We start from the raw sequence: 13,822 nt of genomic DNA, 5'->3' as shown, positions 1-13,822 counted from the left end.
AATTTATTTTTATATTTTCTTGTTTGTGAATGTTGCATATGACACTCTGCTTGAAGTTTTTGTGTCATATCTGCTATTTCTTTGGTCATGGCTGGATGCGCTCCTCTTTGCATCTTTTAAGTTGGTCTTCTCTGCGCGTGGCTTTCTGCTGCCCCCGCTTGTATACTAGCAGATTCAATTTCTCTTTGTGAGTTAGATTTGTTTCAAGCCACATATCTTCTTTCTTTTTCTTCTATTCTCCCTTCTCTTCTCTTCCTCATCTGTTTGCATTTCTCCATTTCTTTATTCCCCAATTAGCGATTACCCCGACCCCATTTCCTGTACACCCCCGCGCCCCCACCCCCCAACAGACCTATCCGATTCCAAGAACAATAACAATAAAGGCCAAGCTGTGAATCAAAGAGATGATCTCTCCACAGTGACACATGCCATGACGGGGATGAGTCCCTCTCCGTCTCTCTCAGCCTTGTCCAGCCGTGCCGGATCAATCGCCAGTCTTCATGACCGCATCATGTTCAGCCCGGGCAGCGAAGAGGCCATCGAGAGGCTGAAGGTGGGCACTCATTAATATGCTGTTCTGTCCATCTGTAAACCCACACTCTACATTGACACAATGTAAATGTACTGCATGTACATATAGGATAATCCCAAAGCTGCATCTTGCTAGATCACATGAAGATAAATCTTCAGTGTGCTCTCCAAGCATTTTCTCATAACCTTCTCAGCAGTTAAAGTGTAAGGCTGCCTATATTCAATACTTTTGCAATTGCTGGCAAATTTCATGAAAGGAACAAAAGTAAAAATGAATTAGATGGTTTATCGATACTATCTGGCACATTTCTTCCCACTTAAATCATAAATCTTGGAGTATTTAGAGGTATTACTATAAAAAACATTTAAAAAATCAGCCGCACATTGCAGTTTTCAACGTTACTCAAACAGGAAATTGTGCATTTGTTGAGGACTATTTTCAGTCATGGATCTTGTGCTCGAGTGAGTATTTATAGCGCCAGAACCATGCATGACTCAAAATAAACTGCACAGCCCACCTTCATCTTAAGCAGTGGCTCAGTGACGTGTTTTTAATAGTTTTTGGACAACAATGCTTTGAGGCACAGGAAGAAGACATATCAGGCTTTAAATACACTACACAATATTTGTTAGTGCTTCAATAATTGTTTGGTCTTATCATGGGATTTGTTGAAAAAAAGAAAAATATAGAACAGCAGAAGTGTATTAATTACAACTGTCTTTTCAAATGTCAGGAAACAGAGAAAATCATTGCTGAACTCAATGAGACTTGGGAAGAGAAACTTCGCCGAACGGAAGCCATTAGAATGGAAAGGTGAGATATACCATATATATATATGCACCTAGCTGAAACACAGATAAATTGTGTAAAAAGACAATAATTCATGAACACAGAGAGACGACAGGCTTATAACAGAAAACGGTTTCAAAAGACAACTTAATATACTTGTAGAATATAACGTTTTTTATAACATCGTTGACAATCCTGTTTTACTTAATTATTCATCTTAAAATGTCTTTTTTTTTTGCAAAACTGAACCACTTTGCATTTGTTTAGCATGTTAACTATATTGATGAGTGAGGCATCTTGACGTAAAGACAAATCCTGCAGGCGCTTGGTATACTGAGTCTTGCGTCTATCCACAGAGAGGCCTTGCTGGCAGAAATGGGTGTAGCAATGCGAGAAGATGGCGGCACAGTTGGCGTGTTCTCTCCCAAAGAGGTAAGAAGACATGAGGCATCTGCAAAACTGTCTTCTGCGATCTAATACTTACCATTTAAATTATTCACTGAAATGCTTGTTTATTTCCCTAAAGCCCTCAGATAACCCTAGAAAGCCCCAGCCTGTGTTTATCGACACAGTCGGGCTGTTTTCCCCCAACGAGGTTTGTAGCTGTGAAGTGTTTAAAGCTGCCTCTCTCTCTGAGCACTCTGAAGTCTCACTTTAACTGGAGCCTCGCTGAGGCAGATCAGTCGAGGCTCTCTCTTTTTTCATTAAGTGTTATCTGAAATCTACTTCATTAGTCACTTCAAACACTCCTTGGCAGCGCCGAAGGCAGCAATGGATGTAAACATGGGGGGGAAGAAAATGTTAGTGCCCCTATTTCAGTGATTCATGGCTGTTTTCCTGCAGCCCTTAAACATCAGACTGAGACTAAGGCCATGTCCACATTAACCACGTTTTCAAATGAAAACGGGGGTTTTAAAACAAAAACGATCTCCGTCCACACATGCGTTTCAGCATTGTTTTCTAAATGATTTGTGATGTGGATGTGGCCTAAGACTCATGCTGTGAAGCTGTGGGGAGTGAATTTGACTGCATGGTTTTAACTGTTTCTGATTGTTTTAAGGATTGCTTTTCAGCTCTCTGATGTGCAGTGAACCGATTTGTTTTTAGTAAATAACATATGGATAATGAGCGACTTATGTTTATTACTTACCACATTTTTACAGTTAGTAAATTATTCCTTGTTCTGCGTCAGACACCCCATCTGGTGAATCTTAACGAGGATCCTCTGATGTCCGAGTGCCTCCTGTACTACATTAAAGACGGGATCACCAGGTTAGATGTTGTCAGACATTTAACAATCTTTACTGAAGTGCTTAATGCATGTTCAGTTTTCATATTAAATCAGAACCTTATTTATTTGCTTCTTCTTTTTTAGGGTCGGTCGTGTAGACGCCAGCAGTCGTCAGGATATAGTCCTCAGCGGCCACTTCATCAAGGATGAGCACTGCACCTTCACCAGTTCTACTGGTCCAACAAAAGAAAGTGAGTGACTTTTATTTATGCTAACTGCATTGGCTTGTAGTCATGTACGTCACAGTTTGATATCGACAGACAGGAAGTGAAGCCTCTTATTGCCCTCTGTGTTTGTCATTAGTAGTTGTCCTGGAGCCGTGTGAAGGAGCTGAGACTTACGTCAACGGAAAGAGAGTGACCGAGCCCACTGTCCTCAAATCAGGTCAGTAAGCTCTCTGTGACTTTCACCTCTCCTTATGCATGGCACCTATTAGAAACGCAAGTGTGGTATACTCAACATTTGTGACTTCTTATTCACGTAAAGGAAATCGCATCATCTTGGGGAAGAGCCATGTGTTTCGGTTCAACCACCCTGTGCAGGCCAGGGCAGAGAGGGAGAGGACGCCATGTGCAGAGACCCCTGCTGAGCCCATGGACTGGGCCTACGCCCAAAGGGAGCTGCTGGACAAACAAGGCATTGACATGAAACAGGAAATGGAACAGAGGTACTTTGGGGGGAAATAGTGAGCCATTTATTCATTCATACCAGAGTTTTTCAAGAAAGCCTGTGTAGGTAGCAGATAGAGACTCACCACGACATTGTAGACAGGAGCAACAGATAAGGAAGCTAGTAAGGAAAGAATAGGCTAACTACAGGTGACACTGAAACCTTGCAGCACAGACACAGTGAATGGCATGCTGCTCCAGAAACACCAAAGCAGTGTTTCCTTTGAGGTGGTGCATCACCTCTCTCAAACCGGTTTTGTTTACTTGTGGGTTTTTTTCTTCAGACTGCAGGAGTTGGAGGAGCAGTATCGCAAAGAAAGAGAGGAAGCCAACAACCTTCTGGAGCAGCAAAGACTGGTACAGTAATGCGCAGCTTTGTGTGCTGTTTGACATTAATCATTTCTGCCACGGGAAGCTGGATCTAACTGAAATTGACTTGTTTAGTTTTCTTTTTTTGCTTGTATATATTTCAAATATGTACTGTACGTAGTCGAGGTTACAAAAAATATAAATTTGTAAAACAAAATATCAAACAATAAAAACAACACACTGATGACTTTTGGTTGTCCATTTCAACAGTTATGCCAAGCAAGATCTGACATCTGTTTCTAAATGTCTTGTGTTGTCTTCATTATTTAATTGTGTAGGATTATGAGAGCAAGCTGGAGGCTCTTCAGAGGCAAGTGGACAGTTACTACCCAGAAACCCTTGAAGAAGAGGACGAGCCAGAGGAGGAAGGTAGTGCAAATGATTGGACACGTGCACACATCTGTGTTGGTAGTAAGCAAATCCTCACTAAAAGATGGTGTTTTCTCCTTTTTTTTTGGCCCCCAGTGCAATGGACAGAGAGGGAAAGAGAGCTGGCTGTGTGGAGCTTTCGTAAGTGGCGGTGCTACCAGTTCACCTCTCTCCGTGACCTGTTATGGGGCAATGCCATCTTCCTTAAGGAGGCCAATGCCATCAGCGTGGAGCTCAAGAAGAAGGTTTCAACATGTTCTTGTTAATTCAACTTACAGTAGATCCACAGCTTGTTGTTATAATGTCTCTCTGACCACACAGATGCATGTTATGTGGCTCTGCAGGTCCAGTTCCAGTTTGTGCTGCTCACAGACACACTCTACTCCCCGCTTCCTCCAGACCTGTTGCCTCCAGAGGCGACCGAGGAGAGAGAGAAGCGACAATTCCCACGCACCATCGTGGCAGTGGAGGTGCAGGATCAGAAAAACGGAGCCACCCACTATTGGACATTAGAAAAACTAAGGTACATGAACATGCACCAAGTCTTCACACAACAATGTTTTTAAAAGTCTGATTAAAATATGTTGCTGAGTTACTGTCATTAGACAATATAATAATTTTTTTTAAAAAACAGTAAAAACAACATTTAAAAAATATATATATTTTGTGTGGGATACATTGTATTAATCAGTAATATCACAGTATTCACTGGAACATTTCTCTTTCACTCCAGTGACTTAATGTGGCAACTGTTGCTGCTTCTTGCAGGCAGAGGCTGGATCTCATGAGAGAGATGTACGATCGTGCTGCTGATGTGCCCAACAATACCGCTGATGACGGTGAAAATGTGATGACCGGAGGGGACCCGTTTTATGACCGCTTCCCTTGGTTCCGTCTGGTTGGCAGGTAAACGCTTAGAAACACCATCGGCCGTATTCAGTATGTGAAAAGGGCCGGAAGGCATTCATACTGAACTCCTATAAAAGGTCAAAGACAGCAGAAGCCCAGTGTTAGACATTCCATTCAGGACAATGGGAGGCTGTTGACTACCACATGGTGTGCATGTGGTCAACTGATGGACCATAATGACTGAGACTCCAGAGTCCATGTCATGACATGCTGATGTCTGGTGTTCCCAGTCTGTGCACCACTGTCATCAAATCTCTCCATTACAACTGATAATGAAAATTGATAGAATTGATTCATAACAAACCTATGCCACATCGTTTTAACTCGGTACTGTCAATTTTAACTTTTCCACATTCTTTGTGCTTAATAACTGAATGAAGTCCTCAACATGGGTGGATCTGACAACCAATTGAAATAATCAGTAAAAGATAGTTGATGCCAGGCCTGTCTTTTTTTTAAATTGAAAAAAATGTCTATGGAACATTTGAGATCTACATTTCTTCAGTCCTCCCACTCAAAGCCTGCTGTTTTTTTTTCTCCCACTTTGGCACACAGCCGCTCAATCTCTTTGCCAAGCTCTCTCTCTCTCTCTCTCTCTCTCTCTCTTTTTCTCTCCCTCTTGCAAACAAGTCCCACACAATGTCACATGGCCCTGTTACATAATATGCAGCACCAAGCCTTTAATGTCGTTTAGCTCCTGAAAGACAAGCAAAAATGATTAGGCAGTAATCTGAAACATGTCCCCTTGAAATATGTCGTCTGTCAGCTCATTCCGATTTTTACAGAAGCCCTGAGAGGCAAGCGAGAAAATAAAATCTGGTGATCTGTTTTCTAAGTCTGATCTAAATTGTTTTCTCTCCTGTGTTCCTTAAAAAATATGTCATCAGAGAAACAGAGGGAAAGAGTTCTCCCAGGTGAAAAGAAACTTTGCAGGATCATTTTGTGTTTGTTGTTGTAATACTCATCTCATCCACAATAGGCTCACGTGCACTACTACCCCATGTTTTTTAATAGGACTAAAAGCTTTAATCTTTTCTTTCAGGTGGGTTTTAATTTCTTCATGCACTCTGAAAAACCAGGCACATATATTGTGTTTGCAAGTTATGTAAATTAAAACCAAAAGTAAATGGTTTTCAGCACACCCCTAGTTTGGTGAAACAGCCATGATTACCAGCACAGGAGCAAAGCGGTGTACTGCTGTGGATCAGGGCAGCAGCACAACATATTTTAGCCACCTAAAATGATCACCATCAGTTTAAGTGTACGCTACAATTAGAACATTTTCACAGATTTACCTTGCCATCAGACAGCCCTTTGCAACAGGGAACTGATGCCATCTATGCTCTTCGACAAAAAGTTCACCTCACATAACACGGGAGTTGCTGGTCTACCACTGAGTTTGTTTGTGATATAGTGTAACTATGTAAAATTCGGTTTCACCCAAGTTACATTATAACAGGCGATAGAACAGCACCTACGTGTTCTGTGAGGCAAACTTAGTGTATGGGTCAAAGGAGTCTTGGAGCACAGCTTCAGTTCCCTGTCAGAAAAGGCTTTCTGAGGGTAAGATAAAGCGGGGAAATTATAATTAATACAACATACACTCAAACTGATACAGATTATTTTTTAGGTGTCTAAAATAAGTTGTGCTGCGGCCCTGATCCACAGCAGTACATCGCTTTGCCCCTGTGCTGGTACTCCCGTCTCTTTCTCCAAACTCCATCTCCTTAAGCTAACACACTGACCTCATTCAACCCCTCCTCAAAACATCTGAACTATCCCTTTAAAAGGAGGCAGGTTCTCTCCTCTGGTCCAGTCCATTTGGTGCTCTACCGCCTCTCTTGTTTGAACAAGTGTGTGCTTTCTATCCAACTGTTCTAACCTAGTTCCCATGTCTCTGGCTGCACCAGAAACCCCATTTTCAACACATGCATGAGCGAGCGCATGAGTGACCCCACCCCATCCCCGACCCTCTCCACCTCTGAAATTACTGAGCTGGCTGACCCGCAGCGGGAGGGTCGAGGGGAGGAGGAGGAGTTTGAGGAGTTGGAGGACCTGGACGATGATATCTTTTTGGACGACCCGTGCTCGGAGCTCGGGGGAGAGGATGATGATGATGATGATGATGATGATGATGATGATGATGATGATGATGATGAGGGAGAGCTCTGCCGAGGCTCCGGCGAAGGCCAGGATCCCTTTTACGACCGCTCACCATTATTCAGTGTAGTGGGAAGGTTGGTGAGGTTTCAGGAGCATGCTGGTTGGAGGAAACTAGCTCTTTCACGCTGAGACAGAGGGTCCATTTACCCCGGTAGCATAGATGACATTACAATATTTTAAAACGCAGTACACAATACAGATACAGTGTGCTCTCACAAAGTCCTCCAAGTCCTGTGTGCACAAGCACATGACATTTACATTTGTCTTTGTTCCATCTAGTTGGGACAAGTAACTTATAGCTGTAATATCAACATGGAGTTGGGGCATTTCAGTTGGATAGCATCAGTTGAGATTTGAAAACCAACGTGGGAATTTGATTAATTTCATCTTCTTTAATAACTACCCAATTTAGTTTATATTCTCTGTCTTATCTGTCACTGTGTCTCATGTTTGAGACACAAATGTTCTCAAATGTCAGACCACTAAACAAATTTTTTTTTTCCATGAACACGAAACTGAGTAGACATTTCTGGGCTTCAAGCTTTATCCTTTTGCTTTCTATCTTTAATCTCATCAAATTCAATCGTGCTTGATTTTCTTTGTTTTGGCTAACTGTTTCTTCACACTAACACAGGCTAAATACTTCTCTAACATATTACAATCCTATCTCTAAAACAAGTCAGCCCGGGGTGGGTCAGTTCATACCACTTGTTTCCATGGAAATTCAAGCAAAGTTGACGTTCAACGGCTGCTTGAGGTGTGTGTCTCACTTATGTGTGGCTAAAAGCAAACTGGGGGCTTTTACAGAAGATAATTCACTAGCCAGAGCACTGACATGTCTCATGGAGTACTATTCAGGTGTGATTAGCATAACGCGGGAACCCACAGCGAGATGTTCTCACCCCGCTGTGCCATCCTGAATAAGCATGAAAGAGTCTGGAAATGATTCATGTGTAATAGCAAAGTGGTGTTCAAGGAAGACTCAAAATCTCAAGATGAAAGAGCTGGTTTCTACTGCAGCTGTCTCTTTTAGGCATGCCAGAGCACAAGTCTTTTCATTTTGACCTTTTTTGTCAATTTTTTACTTGAATACGTCTGATGATGAACTAGTGCCCCTCTTTTGCACAAATTAGCGCTTTGGCCCAGGAGGTGCACTTTGATTTCTGATGTCATTCGTTGTTGTTGTTTTTTGGTGTAGCATTCAGTACATCAAGCTTTTGGCACTTTCTATTCAAGCTGAGCCATGTTGCGTATGATAATTTCTGTTCCATTTGCTTTTGATTCCTTTGAGTCGAGACGTTGAAAGCATTTTTGTTCACCCGTTTTGTCCTGAGCATGCCTTCTTTGCACCTCACCAATCTTGTCATAAGCCACTCCCTTTTTACACACTCGCCACCCCTTATTGTCTACCCCTATTGGCTTGTGGGAAATGTGGTCCTTGACTGCAAGATCGAGATCTGTCGATGAAAACTAGAAATTGAGAAACCAAGGAATAGGAACATTTCTAGTGCAGCTGTTCCCACATTGATATTAACAGAAGTTAGTCTCTGTCACTACCCCTGAAGTATTTTCTAATCTAATGCAAATACAAGGTGCCTGAAGTACTCATTTTGGCTCTATACATTTGATGTGTAGTGTAGTGTTTTCATATTGAGGCACTTCAAAGATGCACTTGTTCGTGCAGTAGCATGTAATCATTAAGCAATGTAAATAAACAGCATTATTCCAGAAATGGAATTCATTGCTCATGAGGAAAGAGTCGTGAGCTGGTTATTTTGCAATAATTGAAAGATTTCAAAGTTGACCCCTTACACACATGCTCCTTAGCCTCACCAAGCTTTTATCAGTACAATACAAAAGTTAAGCAATACTGCATGTGACCCATACTTGTCCTGACAATGTCATTATTTGTAGATGGTGAGGAAAAAAAAACCTGCAAAGCGATAGTAAAGGGCAGCCATGGCCATCGCAAGAGCAGTCCCAGCTTCTGTTTGGTTGCTTTGCAGCTCTATGTTCCGTTGTCCAGTCCAGTGAGATTTTATCAGGTGCGAGCCGTTTCCTTGGATCGGTTGTTTCTAATATTGTTTCTTCTCTCTCCCTTTCTGCTTCCTGTTCAGGGCTTTTGTTTATCTGAGTAACCTGCTGTACCCGGTGCCTCTCGTCCACCGCGTGGCCATCGTCAGCGAGAGGGGTGAAGTGAAGGGCTTCCTCCGTGTGGCGGTGCAGGCCATATCAGGTAAGGCTCGCACCCTCAACATCGCCGCTGTTGAGACGGAGGGCGTGACGGGATTGAAAGGGCAGGTTGTGTGGGACTTCTGGAGGGAGTGAAGTGAAGGTGCTTTGTGTTTTCCTCCAGCTGACGAGGAAGCTCCAGACTACGGCTCAGGAGTGAGGCAGTCAGGCACCGCCAAAATCTCGTTTGGGGATCAGCAATATGAAAAGGTAGAGAAAACCACTCTGAGTATACCATACAGGATTCACCTGTATGTACCAACTTGCCAACCAGTATCTTGGCTTTTGCTTTTGCAGTTCCAGTCCGAGTCCTGCTCTGTAGGACTGTCCCGCACAGGGGTTTCACAGGAGGAGCTTCGTATTGTGGAGGGGGAGGGGCAGAATGCAGAACTGGGACCCTCAGCTGATGAGGTCAACAATAACACATGTGCGGGTAATCCTATTTTATGAGTGATTGGATGCATGTTATGGGTGTGTGTGTGTGTAGTAAGGATGGCTGATGTGGAAATCTTCCATGGCGATAAAGGTAATTTCATATCTCATATATCACAATATAGCATGTTTCCTGGTAATTCAATAGATTAAAAGTCTATATGAAATAACCACATATTTTTGTTACTCTTCCGGGAATTAAATACTTGATAAATGTTAAGTACTGAGTATTTGATCCTTTAATTAGGAACTTTGAGTTAGTACGTGTTTGTCTCAATTATGACAACGTAATTGTGTAGCAAAATCTCTCGATAAATGATTTCCATAAATTATATTGAATTAGGCCTAGTGTTCAGAGGCCCACTCGACCAAGAAGTGGCCTAAATCTGGCACACCTGGCTGCTAGACTCACGCCAAACTGATTATTTCTGCGTAAGACTCACGATTCAATTTTTACTCTCTGGGTCAAACCAGGGAACAGTGGATAACTTGGCCCAAATCAGCCTGAGTCAGTGGCCCTAATTCTAGATAAACTTCATCCAGCCACTGTCCACGGTGCAAGAAAACAACCATGAACAGCATGACTTTTTTTTGTTGCGCGTCCTCACAGCTGGTGCAGATGAGCTGGAGAGTCCGCTGAAGAGTCTTGACGGCTCACTTGACACAACTCTGGAGCACCTGAGGATCGGCAGTGTCTTTACCTTCAGGGTGACCGTCCTGCAAGCCTCCAGCATCTCTGCAGAATATGCCGACATCTTCTGCCAGTTCAAGTAAAAATGTTTTCATTGTTCACCCCACCCAAAAATTGTCAATATATTTCCTTCTACAGTTTCACATGTAAATTATGCAACTTTGATTGATTTCAGTTTCATCCACCGCCACGATGAGGCCTTCTCCACTGAACCCCTCAAAAACACCGGCCGCGGCCCCCGCTTGGCTTCTACCATGTGCAGAATGTAAGAAGCACCAGCCAGCCTGTACAATGAGGAGCTGTGAGGTTTGAATGATTAAGTGCTTTAACATCACTGCGTTGTTTTTATAGATTGCTGTTGAAGTGACCAAATCCTTTGTTGACTACATCAAGACTCAGCCGATTGTGTTTGAGGTGTTTGGACACTACCAGAAACAGCCTTTTCTTCCACTCTGTAAAGACGTCATCAGGTACCCGGTTATGTCTACCGGTAGACCGATCAAATGTATACTGTTGTGCTTTCACACAATGACAGACTGTTGTTGTTTCCACTACCAGTCCACTACGTCCCTGCAGAAGACAGTTCCCACGAGTGATGCCTCTGTCCAAACCAGGTAAATACACTCTTTGCAGAGTGGCTCTTATTCCACCATTTATTCATGTCATTGTATTGTCTTCGTTTTGGTCTGCCTGCAAGTCATGTCATCATAGCTTCATGTTGTTGGCTATGAGCAGTTGACTCTGACACCTCGCCGGACCGAGAGAAATCGCTGGACCTGATCCGATACCTGGTCCCGGATGTGTTCACTGGGGCGCTGGTGGACTCGTTGTCAGACCACGCTTTGTCTGCTGCTGGCTTGGCTGCTTCCTTCTTACTGGAAGGAAACGAGCGAGCCCAGCTGACAGCTCCGCCCACCTCTATCTGTTCAGTTATTAAAGCTCAGAAGCCGGGTTGGTTAATTGACGTCAGATCCAAACGAATCCTGTGACTGCAAACCTTTTCATATCAAGTAAAAATCAAACAATAACATTCAAGTCCTTCTGTCTATTGGGTTGGTGTTCCATAAACGACTGTGTCATGACTTTCCTGTGGAGAAAGAGATAGTGTCCCAAAAAATAACTAATAATTAGCAAGTATTATTGTCTTTTACGAAATGAAACTATTTGGTATAAAAAGGTAGTTTTCTTGTGTCAGGATTCAGTTGGATTGGCTCTCTGGTGTACTGTGTGTTTACTGTAAAACCTGCGTGTTGGATTCTCCTTTCAGTTCTCCCTCTTGTTGAACTGGATCACAGTGCCTTTCTGCTGCAGTAGTCAGCCATATATAATACTCTCTATCACAAAACTACAACAAAATAAGAATATTTGAGAGCTATAGTGCATTATATACATCCCAATAAGTAGGCCATACTGTATAATTGATTTGTTCTTTGTTTAAATATAGAATACATGATATAAAATACTACATACAATATTTATAATATACTATATATTATGTTTGCATGAGCCAAACTGCATGTGAATGTGTTTTGTTTCATGCAACTCTTTACTCCTTGTAAGCAACAACCTTAAATTGGAGGAATGCAGTTAACTTATAGTGAGACTAGAGCTAATCATTTCCACAAAACAAAAATGGTGTCTGTTAAAGTAGAGTAATGTTTGGCATATACTTTTCCTCATAGACAAAGGCTGTCTTGCAAAACCCACAAAGAACCCACAAAGCCAGAGCTGGTAAAGGTGTATAAATATATAAGTACAATTTGAAGACAAGTACCTTTAGTAGTATTCTCCTTTAAGAGAGGATTGCAGAGTTGCCTATAAATCTGCTGGAGGAAGGAGCTTAATCTACAGGATGAAGTGCTTCCTCTCTTTCCCTGCATCACTGATTTCCTTTCTTCTTCCCTCTCTCTTTCCTGTGTAGGTATAGAGCAGATCCCTGCTGTGACCCACTCGTCCTCTCTCAACCTGTCTCACACTCGTCTTATCTCCATTTTTCTAACACAGTACCTGCCACCAAGCTGACAGCTATGACCCGCCCGCAGGCAGGACCCTGCCACTGCAAATGTGATCTCATGGTGTTCTTTGAGATCTGCGAGCTGGAGGCCACTGGAGAGTGAGTATCCTGGGTCACCCCTTTGCCAAACCTCCTGTCTGGAATGTTTTGTAGAGCTTTCCTTGAATAATTATTGTTAAGGAATAGTTGAAATGACCCTAAAAAACGTTGCAGCAAATGTCTCCAGCACACTTTATCACTGGCACATGACCAAATGAGCGAATCTTGTTTTTCGTCTGTGTCTCCTCCAGCTACATCCCTGCAGTGGTGGACCACAGAGGAGGAATGCCTTGTCATGGCACATTCCTACTGCACCAGGTTTGTCCATCACACTGTGAGTAGATATGATATTGGAATATTTTAGCTGAAACAAGCTAAACTTTCTCTTGACAACCACAGGGCCTCCAGAGGAGAATCACTGTGACTATTGTACACGAGTCAGGAGGTGACGTGGAATGGAAGGATATCCGTGAGCTTGTTGTGGGTACGTGTGGTTGGTCTTACATTGAAAACCAAATGGTGATATTTCCTCGTGCGTAAGCTGTTCTAACTGGGGCACTTATGTCTTCCTAGGTCGTCTCCGCAACACCCCTGAAGCTGATGAGACCATCATTGACCCTAACATTCTCTCTCTCAACATCTTGTCTGCTGGTTACGTCAGACCCATGCAGGATGACCGGTACGTACTGGTGGAGACATTTGATGGAAAGATCTTCGTAAACACATTTGTAGAGGTTTTATACGATTTTTGAAATATATGGTCGATGGGAATTCAATATTGGTTGCCACAGATATGTTATTTGTTTATTACAAGGTTGCGGCAGCTTTACTGAATTTGGAAACCACTATGCTTCAACAAGAGTGTTATCTGAGGACCTGACTTTATTACCGTTGTGGCAGCTCCTGCACTGGAACAGGCACATGCATGACACACAGAAGTTAAACCGTCCTTGTCCATAAAGAGCATGGCAGAAAAGTCACAACCTGAATGATAAAGCAAACCCCTTTTATTATTGTGTCTGCATGAGAATAGTTTCCTCTCTCTCTAACTGCAGGAGGACACTCATAAAAACATCCAGAGTGACCATGAAAAGTGAATCAAAAAGTTGTTTTTCGAAATCTGAGTTATGAATTAACTCGTCCACGCTGGCTGTGCGGGCGGCCCTCCTCTGTGCTTATCTGTGCTTTTGGTTCGTTTGATTGTCATAATTGTGCCTACACGTTGCATCTCACCTTGTTTTATCACCTCACCTCTAACCCGTCTCACCTCTCAGCCATGATTAGATCCACTAACCCCAACACTGACCTGCTTCTAGACTCCAAA

General features: G+C 42.8%; 1 protein-coding gene across 1 annotated transcript in view; it reads left to right on the top strand.

The window, feature by feature from the left end:
* The window catches only part of kif1aa (kinesin family member 1Aa), a 35,158-nt gene that overhangs the window by 14,400 nt on the left and 6,936 nt on the right, over positions 1-13,822 (top strand). Inside the window, 25 exon segments of the mRNA XM_054602575.1 lie at positions 420-553; positions 1,266-1,345; positions 1,678-1,753; positions 2,514-2,593; positions 2,697-2,803; positions 2,916-2,996; positions 3,099-3,279; positions 3,565-3,637; positions 3,928-4,018; positions 4,115-4,263; positions 4,363-4,541; positions 4,787-4,924; positions 6,838-7,164; positions 9,208-9,326; positions 9,447-9,532; positions 9,620-9,755; positions 10,365-10,524; positions 10,621-10,676; positions 10,679-10,710; positions 10,797-10,915; positions 11,004-11,059; positions 12,450-12,558; positions 12,750-12,816; positions 12,898-12,982; positions 13,072-13,177. Coding sequence (XP_054458550.1) covers positions 420-553; positions 1,266-1,345; positions 1,678-1,753; positions 2,514-2,593; positions 2,697-2,803; positions 2,916-2,996; positions 3,099-3,279; positions 3,565-3,637; positions 3,928-4,018; positions 4,115-4,263; positions 4,363-4,541; positions 4,787-4,924; positions 6,838-7,164; positions 9,208-9,326; positions 9,447-9,532; positions 9,620-9,755; positions 10,365-10,524; positions 10,621-10,676; positions 10,679-10,710; positions 10,797-10,915; positions 11,004-11,059; positions 12,450-12,558; positions 12,750-12,816; positions 12,898-12,982; positions 13,072-13,177 — 2,827 coding nt within the window.

This window comes from Anoplopoma fimbria, chromosome 8, assembly GCF_027596085.1.
Source record: "Anoplopoma fimbria isolate UVic2021 breed Golden Eagle Sablefish chromosome 8, Afim_UVic_2022, whole genome shotgun sequence".
Classification (NCBI taxonomy): Eukaryota; Metazoa; Chordata; class Actinopteri; order Perciformes; family Anoplopomatidae; genus Anoplopoma; species Anoplopoma fimbria.
This window is presented reverse-complemented; position numbering and strand designations above follow the sequence as displayed.